At 34.4% G+C, this 22,366-nt stretch overlaps 1 protein-coding gene across 3 annotated transcripts in view; it reads right to left on the bottom strand.

The window, feature by feature from the left end:
* Positions 1–22,366, bottom strand: part of LOC111057265 (cyclin-dependent kinase 12) — a 95,496-nt gene that overhangs the window by 38,138 nt on the left and 34,992 nt on the right. For all 3 annotated transcript variants that reach the window (XM_039441079.1, XM_039441077.1, XM_039441078.1), the window contains 4 exons: positions 13,865–14,113; positions 6,542–6,706; positions 3,750–4,579; positions 232–467 (listed from right to left, as the gene is read on the bottom strand). In XM_039441079.1, the coding sequence (XP_039297013.1) occupies positions 232–467; positions 3,750–4,579; positions 6,542–6,706; positions 13,865–14,113 (1,480 nt within the window). The remainder of the gene's footprint in view (positions 1–231; positions 468–3,749; positions 4,580–6,541; positions 6,707–13,864; positions 14,114–22,366) is intronic.

Genomic DNA, 22,366 nt, shown 5'->3' with positions numbered 1-22,366 from the left:
AGCGGCCGGAAAGAAACCTGTTCTGACGTCAGACGAGAGTCGTCTGCAAACAATGTCTTTCAGATCTACGTAGGGACTGGAAAACAACTGCTTTCTGTGCAGTGTGGCGAACAATTATCTTAGGTAGGTTTGAATAGTTCATTAGATTTAATGAGTGTCCAAGAAACCAGATAATAGTCGATTTAATGGTCCATTAGATTTAATGTGTGTCCTGAGAACCAGGTAACTAACCTGTTGAGCACTAGCCAACCCCCTGGCCGCCTTCCGCCTGTGCAGTATCTTGGGCCTTGTCAGCTTGGCATTGGACTCCCTGGGTCTCTGCGAGCCAAACAGACCGCGTCGTGATGAGCTGCTGCCAAACAGCTTCGAAGACTTGTCGTCGGTCAGGTGTGACGTCGACCTGGGGGGTGTGCCTCCACTGAACCCATCCGAGTCGTCACCGCTAAGGTCTTCCACACCGGGAACAACTGCAAACAACAAATACAAAATGAAACAGTAAGTTCCACGTTATAATGGCAGTGTTTGGTTAGCAATGGTATTGCTATCCTTGTCTATCATTCCACAAAGCAGAAAGCGATTGTATCGAATCATAGTGTTGTGTATCAAGTTGAGATGATACTGTATCATATTGTGTTTATACTGTATCATGTTGTGGTTGTTCTTGTTCTATAATGAGGTCCACGTTATAATGGCAGTGTTTGGTTAGCAATGGTATTGCTATCCTTGTCTATCATTCCACAAAGTAGAAAGCGATTGTATCGAATCATAGTGTTGTGTATCAAGTTGAGATGATACTGTATCATATTGTGTTGATACTGTATCATGTTGTGGTTGTTCTTGTTCTATAGTGAGGTCCACGTTATAATGGCAGTATTTGATTAGCAATGGTATTGCTATCCTTGTCTATCATTCAACAAAGCAGATAGCGCTATCTCGGAGGCGAAACTATGGGACGCGTACTATAAGCAGCTACAAACAAGTCAAAACGTGTTTCAATGACTCTGCAGATTTTGCTCTTTGGTTCATGCATAATTTGACATGCACTTCAGTATTTATGAGAGCATTGAGAGCATGTTTAATTTTAAAAACCTAGACAGAAATAAATAATTGAAAGAATAAGACTTTGATATTGTCAATATCACTTTTATTTATTCGAAAATTAATTTATAATTCAGAACCAGGTTTCATGGTAAAACCTACCACATCTTCAGCTGAACATATATTAATAAATATATTAATTAATAAATAACCTGAGTAATTTGGGTAAAACAAAACCATAGAGAAACAATAGCGTAAGTAGATATTCCATGGTATAGGGTGTTTATGTCGCAGCTTTTACTGTTATCTCAAGCCGATTACTGTCGATTATTGTCCATTTTTACTGTTTTGTTGGGGTGAGAGTGTATGAACGGCACAATATGAGAGATTACCAGCGGCACACAGCTGCATAGGAAAGAACTACGTGAACTATCGGCTTGGGATAACAGTAAAAGTTGCGACATAAACGCCCTATACCATGGGATATCTACTATGCAATTGATTCTCTATGACAAAACCAAGTCACTATCACAGATTTGAACACACTTAAAATTGATTATAATGTGTCTTAAAATGAAAATATTTATGGATGTACTAGGTCCACGTTATAATGGCAGTGTTTGATTAACATTGGTGTTGCTATCCTTGTCTATCATTCCACAAAGCAGATAGCGAATGAATCAAATCATAGTGTTGTGTCTCAAGTTCGGATGATACTGTATCATATTGTGTTGATACTGTATCATTTTGTGGTTGTTCTTGTTCTATAGTGAGGTCCACGTTATAATGGCAGTGTTTGATTAACATTGGTGTTGCTATCCTTGTCTATCATTCCACAAAGCAGATAGCGAATGAATCAAATCATAGTGTTGTGTCTCAAGTTCGGATGATACTGTATCATATTGTGTGATACTGTATCATTTTGTGGTTGTTCTTGTTCTATAGTGAGGTCCACGTTATAATGGCAGTGTTTGATTAACATGGTGTTGCTATCCTTGTCTATCATTCACAAAGCAGATAGCGAATGAATCAAATCATAGTGTTGTGTCTCAAGTTCGGATGATACTGTATCATATTGTGTTGATACTGTATCATTTTGTGGTTGTTCTTGTTCTATAGTGAGGTCCACGTTATAATGGCAGTGTTTGATTAACATTGGTGTTGCTATCCTTGTCTATCATTCCACAAAGCAGATAGCGAATGAATCAAATCATAGTGTTGTGTCTCAAGTTCGGATGATACTGTATCATATTGTGTTGATACTGTATCATGTTGTGGTTGTTCTTGTTCTATAGTGAGGTCCACGTTATAATGTCAGTATTTGATTAGCAATGGTGTTGCTATCCTTGTCTATCATTCAACAAAGCAGATAACGAATGTATCAAATCATAGTGTTGTGTATCAAGTTGAGATGATACTGTATCATATTGTGTTGATACTGTATCATGTTGTGTTTGTTTTTGTTCTATAGTGAGGTCCACGTTATAATGACAGTGTTTAATAAGCAATGGTATTGCTATCCTTGTCAATCATTCAACAAAGTGGATGGCGCTATCTCTTTCTCGCTTTGCCCTGTTGCCAGATCGTCACTTGGCAATGTAGAATTAATAATGAATTAACAAAAAATTCCATCTCAATTATGAAAATTCATTATTAAATTATGAAATTATTGGAAGTTTAATTTCTTACTTAATAAAATATTGATGGAGGCTAGCTCTACATGGATACTCATGAATACTACATGGATCATGTGAACACGGTTGCCAAGGTGACTGTTTTGGCAACAATCTGTTTATGAAAAGATAACAAGTTAGAGTTTTATGATGAACGTTCCAAATTGAAGTAGTATTTTATTTTTTATCTTGTTCATGGATCTAAAATTATAATGAATAAAGTGTTAATTACAAAAGCACATTTACAACAATATAATTGATTATTTTAAACAAAGATTTAAGCTCAACAAAAGAGCATTATTTGTTGCTTATGGAAAGATACATTTTCATAAATGTTGGATGTTGTTGAAACTATTGAAAAATATAATTTATTGCTTAATAAAATATAATTGATTACTTTAAACTAGGATGAACAGTTAATATTACATTAATAAACCTGTATCAGCTACCGTCTATAGAAGGCATTGACTAGACAGAGGATCGGCAACGTTGTTGTCCTATCATTCTCCACCTTCATTATAACGTATACCTCACTATATAGCTCTATTATTGAAGATTATACATAAAAGAATTTCACACATAAACAAATATAAAATAAATTATTATCCATTGTTGAATAATATACATAACAAAATTATTATCCCACACCAGGAAACTGAAAACAACAAATACACATTGAAACTATGACTCCATTGTTGAGGAATATACATGAAATTTTTTTTGAGATGCTTATAGTGAGATCCCAGCAACAATAGTAGTGGATTTTCTGCCTTGTCACTGCCTTCTATACAGCTGATAACAGTATATCTTATGTAATATCAACTGTTCATTCTTGTTTCAAATTAGTTATTTGTATATCTAGAGTGAAAAGTACAACTTTTTCTCCCTTTGGGAAAAAGTTTGAAGCCCGAGGCGAAGCCGAGGGCAGCAATTTCCTGAAATATTTATTAAATAAAATTTAATAGTGATAATAATAGTGGAAACAAGATGGATAGCCAACAACATATTAAAAATAACTAAGAAAGAAAGCAAACTGACCAGGTGGTAAAGGCAGATCCTTGATGCCCTTCTTGACAGCAGGTGGCTGAGGCAAAGGCGGAGTGACCGGCGCCTTCCTCCGCCGCACATTTGGACTAGGCGACCGACTTGGTGGCGAATCGATGCTCTCCAAGTCATTCTGGTTGATCCCAGGGGGCATGGGCAACTTCACCAGACTCTTCGGTTTTGACACAACTGTAGGCAGTGCTGCCACTGATGCAGTCGCTTTCACACCAAGTCTTGTGCCAAAATTGTCCACTAAACGGCCCGGGGGACCAGAATTATCCTCTATCCGGCCCGGAGGACCAGAATTCGACACACTACTATTTATCACAGCACTTTCACTATTTACACTACTGCCATTAACTGTTCGATTGGGGTAAATGGCTACATTATTACTATTTATGTTCCTATCACTAATCATTTCTGGGTTGGCATCAGGCATTTCAAAGTCACCTGGTGATAGGGGAGGTAGTGGGGGTAAGGGTGGAGGAGGCTCCATGACGGGCACAAACCTATCCTGTCCGCTTGTGGCGCCATCTATGGGCCTCAACAGATACCCGCCACCATTGTTATCAGGCACTGGAATATTGTTGATGTCTTCGGAAGCCAATTTTTGACTGCCACCATCTTGGCTTGTATCAGCTGATACTGGAGCAGTCTTGTCAGTATTGCCATCTGTATCATCCCTGTCAATCAGTACTGCCAACCGTTTTGCTTCCAGTGTTTTGCGCATGTTTCTGTCCTTCACTAGTTCAGCAAACAGACTAGTTTCACTCATCTTGGCTTTGGCTGATATTTCACGCGCTTTCTGGAGGGAGGCTGGTGACCTGTGAAGCAAAAATTTGTTTCCAATAATTAATTCACTTGATTGTTTATCCAACACTCAATTGCAAAACTAGTAATTATTGAACTGGCGACTGTTTGTAAAACAGCTGACTCCTTCATACTGTGCACAAAACACAAATTGATAACCAAAAACATCAATTGCACAAAACACAAATAAATATTTTAGGAAAAATATTGTTTGCAACTGGTGTGCAAATGTTTTGCCAAACTCAGCTACATTTTGTTAGTTTAAATTTCATCTTGTTTGGCGATGACCAGTTTTGCACACAAGTTCCAAAAAATAGCTATTTCACTTCATTTAAAATTATTTTCAAATAAATGTCAAGGTATTGAGTTTTCTGCTATCCTTCCAACATACATATAAGGTCGATAGCACAGCTACTTGGTAAACTATCTATATATATAAAAGCGAAATGGCACTCACTGACTGACTGACTGACTCACTCACTCGCAGAACTAAAAATCTACCAGACCAAAAACGTTCAAATTTGGTAGGTATGTTCAGTTGGCCCTTTAGAAGCGAACTAAGAAATCTTTTGGCATTATTTTAACTCTAAGGGTTGTTTTTAAGGGTTTAAAATTCGTCTTTTAGCATGTATATTCTTCTTCTCCCAATCTCTTAATTATAACTGAAATTTCCATATCATATGTTACTATAGAACTATAATCTAGATAGAGTACCTCTTCGAAACAGTTGTTAACTGGCAACTAAATTAATAATTTTGTCAGGTTGGCATTAAGTTGAGTTGACTGTGTTAGGTTGGCACCAAGTTCAAGATTTAAATGCATTTATCGCAGAAAAATTGATTGGGCACTGCTACTTCAATCCTGGGAATATTATATTACTAGCCGTCAGGCTCGCTTCACTCGCCATATCCGTTTAGCCAGACGGTTTAGTCTGGACCCCCAACTGGATTGTTCTAACATATGATAAAAATGCGCAAATGAAAAATGCAGGCGAGCGAAGCGAGCCTGCTGATCTCATTCTTGGACGATCCAGTCGGGGGTCCAGGGGGCGGAGCCCCCTGGCTAGACGGATATGGCGAGCGAAGCGAGCCTGACGGCTAGTACTTGATAACGATATTATGCTATATGTTACATAGCATATGTAATGACAAAATTGTGAGATAAACATTTCAAGTGATGGAAATAAAACATTTTTCAGATGACAATAGGACTGCAGTAAAATCTGATCACTAATCCATATCCTACAGTGAGGTCGCCTATCTTTCTCCACTGCAACGTGAACCTCACTATAGATTCGTCCTCTTGTATTATTGACTAGCAGGTAACCCAAGCTCTGCAAGGGTCTAATTAAAAACTTGACAAATTGAAAACTTGACCTACTGAAATATTGAAGAATTGAAAATAGGCCTATAACCATCCTCGGTTGATTAAGAATCTAAATGCAAAATTTCAAGTAAATCAGTTGAGTAGTTGAGACATGATGATGCGTCATTCGTGAATTTCCTATCCCCTACGTGTATAAGCCAATTCTTTCATTTATTGACAGAGTGAAGTGAGGTCTAAGATTCAAGTCGACGGTTTGGCATTTCTCTTAATGTTTAAATGTTTATATGCTGCACATTTACGGCGAAACGCGGTAATAGATTTCCATGAAATTTGACAGGTTTGTTCCTTTTTCAATAATAATGACGTATATACAAGGTTTTTTTGGAAATTTCGCATTTCAAGGATAATATAAGAGGAAAAAGGAGCCTCCTTCATACGCCAATATTAGAGTAAAAATCAGACTATAGAGTAAATTATTCATCATGAATCAGCTGACAAGTGATTACACAGATGTGTGGAGAAGCCAGTCTATTGCTGTATTTCCATAAGGTCTATAGTTTCAATCAGGTACTTGTGGATGAGAATACTGCGTGAGGTCTACTGTTCACAGAACTACTAGTTATAGTATATAAATAGATTCAGTGCCTCACCTGGACCTGGATCGCTTCTTCTTGTCCAGCCGCTTGGAGGAGACATACATGTCGGGCGAGCGACTGTAGTCGCGTCGCGTGAGAGCAGCCACCGGCGACCGCGACAGACGCCCACCTCGCCACAGACGCGGACTGCGCGACCGCGAATGAGAACGACGCAGCAACCTGGCAAAACACAACAAAACAATGAGAAAGATAGCATAAGAAGATATCCTCTTCGTTGTGGAAAGCCAATTTTCCGACTCCAGCTGTTTAAAGTCTAGGACTTAGCTAAATCCCGAGCTCGGAAACCTGTCCTTAGTTTCTCTATGCTATCACCATACATAGTACAATATCAACAAAATATGACACAGATCACCACACATGATACAGCATCAACACAATATGATACAGTATCATCTCAACTTGATACACAACACTATAATTTGATACAAAACTTCCAAACTATCCTATATTGAGGTCCACGTTATAACGGCAGTGTTTGATTTGCGATGGTATTGCTATCCTTGTCTATCATTCAACAAAGCGGATAGCACTATCTCTCTCGCTTTTCTCTGTTGCCAGATCGTCTTTTAACAATGTAGAATTGATGTTTAATTAAAATATTTCATCTTGATCATGAAATAATTGAAAATTTAATTTCTTGCTCAATAAAATATAATTGATTATTTTAAACGAGAATGAACAGTTAATATTACATCAATAAACCTGTATCAGCTACCGTCTATAGAAGGTATTGAGGAGATCTGCAGTGTTGTTCTCCTATACTGAGGTCCACGTTATAATGGCAGTTGATAAAGATAGAAGAATAGCGATGCCGATTCTCTGCATTGATTAATATTATATTTCTACACTGTGAAAAACATAATTGGCATTGTTGTATCCTAGAAAAGGATAGTACCATCGGCTTTGTCGAATGATTGGCAAGGATAGCAAAACCATTGCTAATCAAATACTGTCATTATAACGTGGACCTCACTATAGGAGAACAACATTGCAGATCTCCTCAATACCTTCGATAGACGGTAGCTGATACAGGTTTATTGATGTAATATTAACTGTTCATTCTCGTTCAATATATTCAATTATATTTTATTAAGCAAGAAATTAAATTTTCTATTATTTCATAATTAAGATTAAATATTTTGTTAATCATTAATTCTACTCTACATTGTATTTTCATAGTCATTTTATTCAAACAGGCAGTCAAAAAAATGTTATTAGAGAAAAGCCTATACGCAATCTCAGAATCTTATTCACAAGAAAATTGATTTCTTATAAATAATATATATAATTACCATCCTTAATGATACTTGAAACGTGTTTTTGATACGTGAAAAAATATTTTATTATTTTGATTGTATGTATTATAGTATTAGTATTAGTACTGACAAGTTACCTGTCAAATGGGATTATTCCCAAATTGATGTAATGTACTGATTAATAAATAAATAAATTGTTAAAAGACGATTTGGCAACAGAGCAAAGCGAGAAGAGATAGCGCTATCCGCTTTGTTGAATGATAGACAAGGATAGCAATACCTTTGCTAATCAAACACTGATATTATAACGTGGACCTCACTTTAAAATAGTTTGGAAGTTTTGTATCGAATTATGGTGTTGTGTATCAAGTTGAGATGATACTGTATCATATTGTGTTGATGCTGTATCATGTGTGGTGATCTGTGTCATATTTTGTTGATATTGTACTATGTATGGTGATAGCATAGAGAAACTAAGGACAGGTTTCCGAGCTCGGGATTTAGCTAAGTCCTAGACTTTAAACAGCTGGAGTCGGAAAATTGGCTTTCCAAAACGGGGCGTAGTCGCAGTCATTGTCATAGTCACGTTTGAATTAAATTTCGAAAAACTAGAAAAAAGAACACAAAATAAAATAAAGAGAAAATAGTGTAAAGTTTCATCTATTTTGAATAGTTTAATTTCGTCAAGGAAAAACGTTTCCAATTATAGAAATGAGAAAATAAAAACTAGGACTACTGTTGTAAAAGCTGCGACTACGCCCCGTTTTGGAAAGCCAATTTTCTGACTCCAGCTGTTTAAAGTCTAGTGCCCGGTTTCTCAGTCGTTCCATAAACTGTTTATCCATTCAATAACTTTATTGAATCGATAAACATGAGAAATGCGTTTCTAGAACGCTCCCTAAACTTATTGAATCTTTAAATCTCTCGATAAACACTATATGCCTGGTTTCTCAGTCGTTCCATAAGCTGTTTATCCATTCAATAACTTTATTGAACCGATAAATATGAGAAATGCGTTTCTAGAACGCTCCTTAAACTTATTGAATCCATAAATCTATCGATAAACTATAGTGCCAAAATCCAGCCTATAAATATTTATGGAATGGATAAATTTCTCAAATTTTTGGTTGCAATCAAAAAATTAAGTTAGAAAAATTAAATTACAAAATAAAATTGAAATTAGTGTAGATCACCAGTATTTTAAAAACAAAACAGAATCAAAGTTGCACTATATTTAGCATCGATAGCCCTCATTTGGTGTCAGCCATCTTGTTTTGGAGACATCAGCCAAAAGATGTCAGTACTGTAGGAAATTACCTCACAACAGGAAGCATGGAATAAACATCCAAGATTTGGTTGGTTACCATGGTTACCATAGGAACCATGTATAAAGTTTGTTTACGAAAGTGACCAGTTTGGGATCATGCCATGTTGCCAGATTCATTGAACAGATAAATCGTTCCATAGCTATGGATTCTATAAATATGTTTGAAAAACCAATAAAAATCTATTGATTGGATAAAGTTATTGAATCAATAGCTATTGCGTTGTTTCTTCTTCTTCTTTGACTACCGTACGCCTAATCACAATCATATGGGATAAGCTATAGATTTGTTTATTGAACGAAATAATGCCAAAATCCAGCCTATAATAATAATTATTTATATCGAATCAATGAATTGTGTTTAACCCTTTATAGGGCACTGGGATAATAGTTTCCCACCATGCATGCTGGTAAATAAATGTTTACCCCTCTATGATCTCCTTGTTCTATGATCTCCCAATTACTATTACTGACAAAATAACATATGGAGCATCATCTGTGCATAGTTTTCTGACGTCAGCAGTTACGACACTGTGGCTTATTTGCAAATCACTGAAAAGTGGGAAGATAATATCCCACTGCCCATTTAGCGACACTGGATTTCGACCGATTCAAAGTAGCTCTCATTTCAATTGCAAATTGCAAATAGAAGATTCATCATTTCAAGACGTTTGAGGTAAGTTTTGACTAGTAAAAACTACTTAGATTACAATTACAAATAGTTTCATTTCAAGAAAAAACAGCTGTAATAATAAACATTGAAAAACCGAAGGACGGTCATGTAAACAACTTTTAGGTTATGAAACAACATAACTTTTCAGATTTATTTTTAATACGAAATTGAACAGTTTGCTTCCAAAACTATATTACACTATGTTTAGAATTTATTCCTCTATCTGTAAATATTATTTGTTGGATGCTTCTCCATCTGGCTGTCGTAATATTTGTACTTATCTTCCAACTTGCACAGTCAGAAATTCATTCCGGCTGTACTCTCATAACTCATATTTGTATAAGACAACAATATAAATGCAATAATGGAATAATAATCACTATTAGTGGAATTATTAGTTTATTTTTAAGAGAAAATTAGTTTTTTGAAATCCTGGTTTTGTAGTGAAGAGGTGATAGGTGTATAATTGACGATAACCTAAGCTGTATAGTGATTAGTATAATATTCCTTATAAGATGTTACCTGAAGCTTTATCAATTCTTGTTTCGCTTTTACTTTTGCAGGTTTTATTCTTGAGACATGAATGAACAAAGCCTGCATTGGAGTAATTCCAACATTGAATTTTGAGATAAAGATTGGACGTCAACTACAGTAACTACTTCAAAATATATAAACAATTCACTAAAGTTTATTTCATCAATTCAATTCTATATAAGCTTATCGATGCATCTTTTATGATACTTCAAAATGTATATACAATTTACTAGTGTTTATTCCATCAATTCGATGTTATATAAGCTTATAAATTCATTTATTGTAATACTTGAAGAAATATATATATATATATTCACTAATGTGTTTTTCATCAAATTATTCATGTGATTGAAAGATATCACTAATCTTCCTCATTATGTTTCACTTCTAAAGTTCAACTATAGTGAACAAATGATCATATTCCTCATTTACTTAGTTGAATTTATTCTATTGCCAAAGTGAAAACAACTTATCCTGGTCATCTATAAGTGATTTATGATGAATGCTAAAAGTGGGAAACTATTATCCCACTGCTCTATAAGTACCAATATGATGGAATCCATAAGATTCCTTTATAGGCAGTGGGACAATAATTTCCCACCTCAAAACTCTATGAAAAATAAGTATTTAAAAAGGAATAAAGATTTCAGTATGTTTATAAAGTACTTTTGAATGATTCTGTGGAAAAAAATCGGAAAAATTTAATGTCCTTCACTTCTGCCCTATAAAGGGTTAAAGGTTATGTTGGAATGTTTTGTGTTCGATGTTCTGTTATTTTAATATATTGAAATGGATCTAGATATAATTAGGTACAGCAACAGTTCAGATGATGGAGTGTTTGAGTTAGATTTGAATAGAATTATATTCTTCTCTCACTGCATCTCATGCCTTGCTTTTATCTTTTATTGAATTGTTATGTGTCTTTTTATTTTCTATCACATTTTTATACTTTAGGCAGATCTCTACTAATTGTTCTTTTTCAACCTCTGCAAAATTCTTGCCCCGGTCTCGTTTCTCTGCCATAATTATAATAATAACTTGAAAAAATATTAACATAGGAAAAAACCTTCAACTTGAATTTCACAACAAGCAGCAAGGAATAAACGAACAAGATTCAGTTGGTTACCATGGCTACCATATAAAGTTTGTTTACGAAAGTGGTCGGTTTGGAATCATGCCATGCTGCCAGATTCATTGAACAGATGAATTGCTATGGATTCTATAAATATGTTTAAGGAACCAATAAAAATTTATTGAATTGATAAAGTTATTGAATCAATAGCTATAGCGTTGTTTATTGAACGACTGAGAAACCGGGCATAGGACTTAGCTGAATCCCGAGCTCGGAAACCTGTCCTTAGACAGCATAAGAAGATATGCCATGGTTTGTAGAATTAATTCCAAGTTAGGAAGTTCTGTATCAAATTATGGTGTTGTGCATCAAGTTGAGATGATACTGTATCGTAATTTGTTGATACTGTATCAAGTGAGACAAGGAGGATAGTAGCAACAATGTTAATCAGTTGCTGATGTAATTGACCGAACGCAGTGAGGTCTATGTTTTAACTCGCATTTTCTTTTGTCTGTATGTAACGCATTTACGGTCAAATGCGTTGATACAATTCTACGAGATTTGGCAGAAATATTCCTTCTTTAACTGCGCGTCAAACGTCGATGTATACACAAGGTTTTTTAAAATTTTGCATTTCTAAATAAGAATAATATGGAATTTTGCATTTTGAAATTAGGATAATATGAATTAAAAAGGAGTTTCCTCCACTCTACGATATCTATATATATAAAAGCGAAATGGCACTCACTCACTCACTCACTCACTCACTCGCATAACTAAAAATCTACCGGACCAAAAACGTTCAAATTTGGTAGGTATGTTCAGTTGGCCCTTTAGAGGCGCACTAAGAAATCTTTTGGCAATATTTCAACTCTAAGGGTTGTTTTTAAGGGTTTAAAGTTCGTCTTTTAGCATGTATATTCTTCTTCTCCCAATCTCTTAATTATAATTGAAATTTTCATATCATATGTTACTATAGAACTATAATCTAGATAGAGTACCTCTTCGAAACAGTTGTTAACTGGCAACTAAATTAATAATTTTGTCAGGTTGGCATTAAGTTGAGTTGACTTTGTTAGGTTGGCACCAAGTTGAAGATTTAAATGCATTTATCGCGGAAAAATTGATTGGGCACTGCTACTTCAATCCTGGGAATATTATATTACTAGCCGTCAGGCTCGCTTCGCTCGCCATATCCGTTTAGTCAGACGTTTAGTCTGGACCCCCGACTGGATTGTCCTAACATGATAAAAATTCAGGCGAGCGAAGCAAGCCTGCTAATCTCATTCTTGGACGATCCAGTCGGGGGTCCAGGGGGTGGAGCCCCCTGGCTAGACGGATATGGCGAGCGAAGCGAGCCTGACGGCTAGTCACTATCATAAATTATCATCTACTCTGATGATAGGATAAATCAGACTATAGAATTATTATTCATAATCAATCAGCTGACAAGTGGATTATTCATTGCATGCATTACACAGATGTCTTGAGAAGCCGGTCAACAGGTGACACCAGGGGCCTGTTTCACAAAGGTACAAGTAGGTTACAAGTTTTGTTGCCAACCATGGTTTTGGAGAACAGCTGATTACTAGCGTTTCACAAAAGCAGAATTGTAAACTTGTAGTTACAATGAATTTCTACAAGTTTACAAGTGATTTGCTTGTTACGAACAAGTGTTTCACAAAGATTTTCATTGTAGCCAACAATTTTTGTCAAAATTACTTGTTCGTAACTATGAAATTTCTACCGAAGTGGAAAGCTATGTAAAGGATTTACAAGTGATCATTAAAATGATTTTAAATATTCAATAAATATTTCTAATAATCAAAAATGCCCCCTATATTCCTCTATAATTCATTATTTTGGAAATATATGCATCAGGAAATTGAATTCAATAAATTTCCAAAATAGTTATTAATGTGTTACCTCATAGGTTATGTGTACTATAGTATATATACACAGTATATATAGTATTACATCATATATAGTACATTTACTATATATATACAGATTACATATACTGTGTAGGTTACAAATTCAGCAATAAATGAAGTAGACTGTACAAAAAACATTATATTGCTTTCAAATATTTTCAAAGTAATTATTGAAAAGCACAAGTAACCTTTATAAAGGATGAAAAAAGGAAATCATCATGAAAATAGGTTATGTTTACTATTGAAGTACTTGTAGACTTGTAAAATTGTAAACTTGTAAACTTGTAGATCATAATTTTTTGTGAAACGTGAGTACTCGTGAACTTGTAACTAAAAGTACTTGTTCGTAACCATGGTTGGTAACAATACTTGTACCTTTGTGAAATAAGCCCCAGATACTTGTGGATGAGAAAACTGCGTGAGATCTACTGTTCATAGAACTACTAGTAACCTGAATCTCATTCTATAGACGAAAAACAAAATGAAAAATATGAAGACGAGAAAGAAAAAAACAGCAGACTAACCTATTAGGCGGGGACCTCGACCTAGATCCTCTCCTCTCTCGCTTCCTCCTCGACTTGTGCTTCTCACGCCTATGGTTGTCTCGTCTCCTCTCTCTCTCGCCTCCCACCTCCCCTCCTCCTCTGCCGACCACCACCTCCTTTGACCTGGACACTTTCCTCCTCTTGCGGTGACTGCTCGTCAGCTGGGGACTCGGACTGCGGCCGGCCGGGATTCGAACGCGGAGTGTGTCGCTCACCAAGAATCTGTGACTGGAAACAGACAGAGAGATGGGGTTAGATAGAGATAAGAGATAATAAATACATAATATAAATTATCAAGAATCTGATACTGAAGTCGTAATATTTTCATCAGTTATAATGCTATTAATTTGTTTTTCTTAGCATGATAGCTTGTTTTCTTGTACTTTTTATCATTAAATTTTCAGTGTATGAAATTATTTACATCCCAGTTTTTTTTTAGTATATAATATCATGTATCTTATGTGTATATTGTATCTAATATTATATTATATTATTGTATATATTTAATTGACCGAGCGAAGTGAGGTCTAAGATTCAAGTCGACGGTTTGGCAATTTTCTAAATGTTTCAATGTTTATATGTTGCGCATTTACGGCGAGACGCGGTAATAGATTTTCATGAAATTTGACAGATATGTTCCCTTTTTTAATTGCGCTTCGACGTATATACATGGTTTTTGGAAATTTTGCATTTCAAGGATAATATAAAAGGAGAAACGAGCCTCCTTCATACTCCAATATTAGAGTAAAAATCAGACTATAGAATTATTCATCATGAATCAGCTGACAAGTGATCACACAGATGTGTGGAGAAGCCAGTCTATTGCTGTATTTCCATAAGGTCTATAGTTTCAATCAGGTACTTGTGGATGAGAATACTGCGTGAGGTCTACTGTTCACAGAGCTACTAGTACAAGTATATATTATTGATCAATTAGTCAAAATGTCTCTGATTGACTACTGATTCGTCAACACATATACAGACCCTTCAGGTCCATATGGGCGATTAACAAATGCTTGTAATTTGCTTGTTTTTATGAATAAAGAATTTGAATTTGAAGAGGAATATTCATGATTGTAATCATTCACGTAGATTACAATATACGTTGGTGCATAATAACGGTTACCTGTGTTTTGCAACATCAATATAAAAAAATCTGGTGTGGTACACTCACACAACTTTCCTTGCTAATTTATCTATAAGGCTCATTAACGAGGATAATTTAGGGGAATAACATTATGCCGATTGGCGGCTAAATAATTAAAACTAAAAAAATAAATAAAAATAAATAAAGGCCTTTATTGAACAATTGCATGCGTAATGAACATTAGATAGTAATTATCAACAATATTAAGCATATAAATATTAACAATAATAAATATTCATTACATTAAATAAACAGGTACAGACAAAATGTCGGCTTATTCCCCATGGCATATCGCTGTAATAATTAAAACTACGATTATACTATTGTTATTGTGTTCAGAGTACATTTTCCTTTGTTTGAATTATGAAATTTGAGGATTTTTTAAAAGTCGTCAAAACAGCTGTTCTACAGATGAAATATCTCGACTATGTGTTCTTTTTATGAACTGCTCTACCTACCTACCTCATGCACGAGAAGGAGGTTACAAAGTCCATTTCTCAAGGATGGGGTGGACCCCCCATTAGTTTTCCAGGAAAAAGACTCATGCCAGTTGATAGAGCAGATAAATAGCTATCTAGGGTATAAATTTGAAGAAAATCGTACAGGGTATGAATTCATATGAATTCATTCGTACAGGGTAAAATTCATACAGGGTATGAATTTGAAAAAATCGGTCAAGTCATTTTTGAGAAAATCGTGATAGAAATTTAACAAAATCATTCTTCTCAGGAATATTACGGAGCTCCTGCAATTTTCCCAGAAATGAGACTCATGTCAGTTGATAGGGCTTATGAATAGCTATCTAGGGTATAAATTTGAAGAAAATCGTTAGCCGTTTTTGAGAAAACCGTTAAAAACATGTTTTTTTAGCCACTATCCGCCATTTTGAATTGAATTTTATTGAATTTCTTATTGTCGGATCCTCATGGTATAAGGACCTTAAGTTTAAAATTTCAAGTCAATCGGTTAATTAGGAATGGAGTTATCGTGTTCACAGGCGCACACACACACACACACACACACACACACACACACACACACACACAGACAGACAGACCAACACCCAAAAATCATGTTTTTGGACTCAGGGGACCTTGAAACGTATAGAAAACATGAAATTGGGGTTCCTTAATTTTTTTTGGAAAGCAATACTTTTCTTACCTATGGTAATAGGGCAAGGAAAGTAATATTGTTCAGAATATACAGCTACTAATCTAACTAAAAATATCTTGATATAGCAGAAGAATAGCCTCATTTAAAACACAAATTGAAATCATACCAAATCACATACAATGTTAATAGCCTCATTCACAATTATTCAAAATTGATGATCAATCAGATCTCAACTATATTCACCACGAAAATATAACTTTTTATGATCTAAAAATGCATATTGTTGTAATTGTGCTTTTGTAATTGACACTTTATTTATTAAAAGTTTACATCAAACAAGATAAAAAAAAATAACATAATCATTGAACATCTCTCATCAAAATCCAACTAGTTATTTACTTGTGAACGTTCGTTGTTAAAACAGTCACCTTGGCAACCGTGCTCACATGACTAGAATCAATACCTACTATTACTTCATGCAATACCTACTATAATTACTTCATAATCATCATGTAATAGTTGGGTATTGCTAGAATCCATGTAGGGTTTGCCTACATCAATAATGTATAATATTATGATTTGCTAATAAATAAAAGCACCCAGTCAGATATCTTATTCAGCAATATAAGCAGTTATAAAGAGTAATAATATTCATTATTATCATTACTATCTTTCAGCATTATAAGCATTCATAGTAAGTAAAGGTGCGTACAGACTGTCGCCTGAGTCCAAAAAACTGGTTTTAGGGTATTGGTCTGTATGTGTGTTGTGTGTGTGTGTGTGTGTGTGTGTGTGTGTGTGTGTGTGTGTGTGTGTGTGTGTGTGTGTGTGTGTGTGTATGTATGAGTGTATGTGCGTCTGTGTACACGATATCTCATCTCCCAATTAACGGATGACTTGAAATTTGGAACTTAAGGTTCTTTCACTATAAGGATCCGACACGAACAATTTCGATCAAATGCAATTCAAGATGGCGGCTAAAATGGCGAAAATGTTGTCAAAAACAGGGTTTTTCGTGATTTCTCGGAAACGGCTCCAACGATTTTATCAAATTCATACCTAAAATAGTCATTGACAAGCTCTATCAACTGCAACAAGTCCCATATCTGTAAACATTTCAGGAGCTCCGTCCCATCTATGCAAAATTTGATTTTAGATTCTCAATTATCAGGCTTCAGATACAATTTGAACAAAATATTTCAAGTGGAAAAGATTGAGCTTAAGAATCTCCACAATTAATGTCCAGTAACATTTTCACCTAAAATTAAAAATAAGCTCGAAATTCGAGAAAATGTGATTATTCAATTGCAAATTATTGTTGATTCTATTAAATGATTCACTATGAAGAGATAGCAGACCTCATGTGTGTCTCCAGCGTTATTGCCCTGTCACCAGCTGGTTCAAATCTTTGAATAGTGACTTGAGATGCGCGGGAACACTAGCGTCAGGTGATCAATTTTCATAACGGCAAGAAAAGTTGTGTGAGTGCGCCACACCAGATTTTTTTGAAAAGTTTTCAATACAAAATATCAGATTTAGAGCCGTTTGCACAGTAGAGATTGTTAAACTCGATTAAGTAAATCGAGTTTAAGTTAATCTGAAAGTTTAAACTCGAGTCGGTTTTCTCAGTGCATTTACTAATCCAGTTCAAGTTAAAACTAGTTTAGCGTTAAGTTGGTAATAGAATGTCGCTATTTGTTTACAAACCATCAGTAAATTGAGGTTATGTAGCTACTATTTCCTGGTTCAAAATCCACAGAGCGGTAAGCTGTATGGTAATAAAAGTGAAAAGCGATCAAGAAAATCTTCAAAAAATGATGAAATGCTATATTACTATTAAAAACAAACTCATATTTTAGTTGGAACCAAAAAATATAATCTAGAATGTAAGATAAAAACCTTATTTTGCTATGAAAATCTACTAAGGTCTTCCTCGTTTATTAGAAATCTCTCGAAAGCAAAATATCTCAGTTACCGTATGTGTTATTAGAAACATGTTTTCTAATCAAAAATCACTAATAAAAATTGTCTTATTTTCTATCAAGTGGCTTATTTGATCAAATACTAAATTGGCACTTGCTTTACTCAAGCAAAACCGTTAAAAATTTTTCTGTCATCCCAGAAATTTGAATGATTCGTTTTTTGCCCAATTTTTCTCAGTTTCAAAATTTCTTCGCAGTCATCAATATCAATCGCATTAAAAACTTCTATCGGTTCCTGTCAATTCTATCAATAATGATTCACTATATTATTAAATAATTATTATCGTCTACAAAAGCATTAAAAACAAACGTCGAAAAATAATTTACTATTAGCTGTTTCCACATCAAATTTTACAGATGTCTAGTTATTCCATATTGTTTGGTTTAAACCTCCTGTTTTGGAGGTTTAAACTTTCCCAGAGTTTAAACTCAATACAGAGTTTAAACTGATACTGCGCAAACGGAATTTTAGTTTAAACCAAAAAAAATCCAGATTTGGTTTAAGCTTTAGCTTAAACTTACACTGTGCAAACGACCCTAAAAAGCACAAATTAAAACTAGTAGTTTCAATGTTTGACATCATCTTCAGGTGATGTAAAAAACATTTATATTGAAAAAACTTCAAAAAGGTTACTAAAGTGAGGTCCACGTTATAATGGCACTGTTTAATAAGCAATGGTATTGCTATCCTTGGCTATCATTCAACAGAGCGAATAGCGCTATCTCTTTCTCGCTCTGCTCTGTTGCCAGATCGTCTTTTAACAATGTAGGATTAATAATTAATGGACAAAATATTTCATCTCAATTATGAAATTACTGAAAAATATAAATTTTGCTAAATAAAATATAATATTGATTATTTTAAACGAGAATGAGCAGTTAATATTACATGAATAAACCTGTATCAGCTACCGTCTATAGAAGGCATTGACATAACAGAGGATCGGCAACGTTTTTCTCCTATCTTGTTGGTAGAGAGTTAGTGGGGAGGATATTTTTAATATTCTTTCCGAAGAATGGACATTGATATGTCCAAAGCTCCGCCAATTTATGTACATGCATAACAATATAATATCTATAGTTATTATATTACAAATTGCTTTTTCATATCATATACAGTTCAATAATTATTTTCTTAGTCTATATTATGTGAATTCATCTATAATTTTGCTGTATTGTAAGCTATTGTATATAAGTGTATAAGCCAGTATATATTGTAATCTACATAAATAAAGTACTCAATCAATCAATCAATCAATCAATCAATCAATCTTCACTCTACCATTATAACGTGGACCTCACTATATAATATTTTATAAATAAAAACAGGTTTCCCTGAATACATACATTTCAAGTTATAGTGTGACTCATTCCATACTCTATCGCATCAGTGCTTCAAATTCCGCCATTGCTCACAGTTTCAAGTAATTTTCATCCAACTCAACAATCATTGAAGATAAAAACAAGACACGCGCATAAATTGGAATGAATTCAATTCCTTTAATGTCATTTTGATGATCAGTAAAACAGCTATAGCATGAACGATTCCCAATAGAAGTTACAAAGCTTGGCTGTTGTGATGTAACTTCAATGACATATTCATCATTCGCATTTTAATTTTCATAATTGAATATTCATAATTGCACTTTGAATTTATAAGTTTATATTCTTGCATTCTGTAGTGAAGATATTGTTGCAAATTGTTGACATGTAATTATGATTGTGAATTGTTTTTTTGAAACGTGAGACTGAAATAACCTACATTTTGATAAAAATAAAAGTATAAATCGGAAATGGGACAGTTTTGGGCATGAGCCTGTTGTGAATTTCCGCAAGTATTAATACACAATGTGATAAATAAATCTATATAAATTGAAATCGAGCCTCAAATTTTGACATTCAATAACTTTTTTATGTGAACAACGAATTTGATGAATTTGTTCTTATTTTACAGTTATTATAGATAGGAATTCTTCCCCCACACACGGACCAATAGACTATGTGAGGGAATATTTATTTCCTGAAAATATTTGTAATTGAATTAAGATGTAAATGTTTTATTGATGTATTTTTTTTGATGGAAATAAATTGAATTGAATTGTTTTAGTTGTGTTTGTTATGTTCAGGAGCAGGTTTAGGCCGGGGACACACGAACGGCTTTTTGTCGGCCGGTTTTATTTATTTATTTATACGTAGATACAATAACAAATCATATAAATATGATTGGGAAGGAACAACAGGCTTGGCCCAAAACTATTCCATTCCCAAATTTTGATTACATGTCCAAAAAATAGGTTATGTTTCTTCTGTAAGAAGTTCAAGCTCAACTTTCGTCCAAAAATAAATATGAGATGCAAATTTTAAATTTAGAAAAATTAAAACACCAAATTATAGTTAAATATTACACTTAATTATCACTGCACATTGTATTAAGTTATTTTATGAATTTTGAAGCCAAAAATACACACAAATTCTCACTAAGAACAGCTGATGATCTATTTTTTTATTAGTTTTTTCGCCGGGTGAAGTGCAAAAGACACAGGACGGCATGGAGAAGGACACACTTCGCCGGGCCGGCTGTTTTGCCGGTTATCCGGCTGTTTCGCCGCCCGGCAGGTGGGAGGGCATTGTACATATGGAGATGGACACACGGTTCGGCAAACAGCCGGCCGGCCGGCCCTGCCCCTTGTAGTCTATTTACCACTTGTAGTTGAATTACATTAGCCTCACTTATTTATATCTAAATATCATATTTTAATTGTCCAGAAGTCTTCAGTTTGTTTTATGAATTTGAAAAATTATCATAATTTTTTGGTAGCTTTGTCTAGTTGTTATAAATGATAGTGCAAAGTTTCAATTTCGTATGTTCAACCATTACGCTCAACCATATACAATGGCTGATTTTTATGAAATTGATTTTCGTATGTATGAATTGTGAAAATGGGTTTGTAAATTACTTTGTATTGTAGAATCGTATTGTTTCTGTGCTTTGATTTTTTTGTATAATATTATATGTATGTGTATATGTATATATGTATGTATATATCTATATATGTATATGTGTATGTATGTATGGATATATATATGTGACGATTGACCATACATTTTGTTAAATGTCTTATGTCAATAAAGAAATTTCTATTTCTATTTCTATTATTTAGAAAAATAATCGTTAGGTCGTTAGGTCATGTCAGAGGCCCTGAAATCGATCAGTTGCTACCTGAAAACTCTGACACCAGACCTGAGCCAGCCAGGTCACACGATATTATTATTTAGAAAAATATAATAAGTGAAAAAAGCAAAAATACCGCTGTGTGAAGTCTTCCGGACAATTCAAATATGATATTTAGATATATTTTTACCAAGGAACAGAACAATGCCCTAGAGTATTAGTTGGGAGTTCGTAAACACTCTATATTATCTGTAACATTCAACATATCATTGCATTTTATTGTGAAATGTAATTGTTTTGTGAAATTTGACTTTAGCCGCCATTTTGAAAATATTATATAAAAAAATTCGCCAAACTTTAATCATTTCCTCTTTCTCCTGTGGTGGAGCAAACAATACAATCAGCTATTGTAGCTATGGTGAAAGTGATATTTTCGAGCTCAAAATTAAAGTGATTTTATTTTATATTTTGTGAATATTTGAAGTTTGGTTTTTGTTTTAACAGAAGTTTCATTATCAATTTATCTAAATTTGAAATTCTTTGTTTTATTCTGATTCATAGTTTCAGATTGAAGATTTGGTGTTGAAATTGAAGTGAACATAACCTACATAATATTTGGACGATTTGTGACAAAATCAGGAAATTGAAGAAGTTTTGGGCAATAGCCTGTTTTTTCTTTTCCGACTATTGTATTGTTCGCTCTATCTAATAAATAAATAAATAAATAAACATAGATTAGCCAATTTGTGAGCTCTTGACAGCACCATTGCATAAATGCGACTCAGAACCTCTAAATACATTAGAAATATTCTGTAGCAATGTGTTCTGGTATTCAACCGGCGCCGGATCCGGTGAAACAGCCGGCCCGGCAGTTTTGCCGTGTCGTGTGTCCCTGGCCTTATTGCCTATCAAATTTATGATCCGACTTCAGGACTCTTTCCTACGGTCCTTCAGTTTATATATAATCCTTATGGGAGAAGATTTGTAAGCTGGCCACACACATGAATAAAAATCAGCTGTTATAATCATTGCGTCATACAACATCCGTCGGTAGACAAGAGTGTGTG

The sequence above is a fragment of the Nilaparvata lugens genome, chromosome 14, assembly GCF_014356525.2.
Source record: "Nilaparvata lugens isolate BPH chromosome 14, ASM1435652v1, whole genome shotgun sequence".
NCBI classification, from domain to species: domain Eukaryota; kingdom Metazoa; phylum Arthropoda; class Insecta; order Hemiptera; family Delphacidae; genus Nilaparvata; species Nilaparvata lugens.
This window is presented reverse-complemented; position numbering and strand designations above follow the sequence as displayed.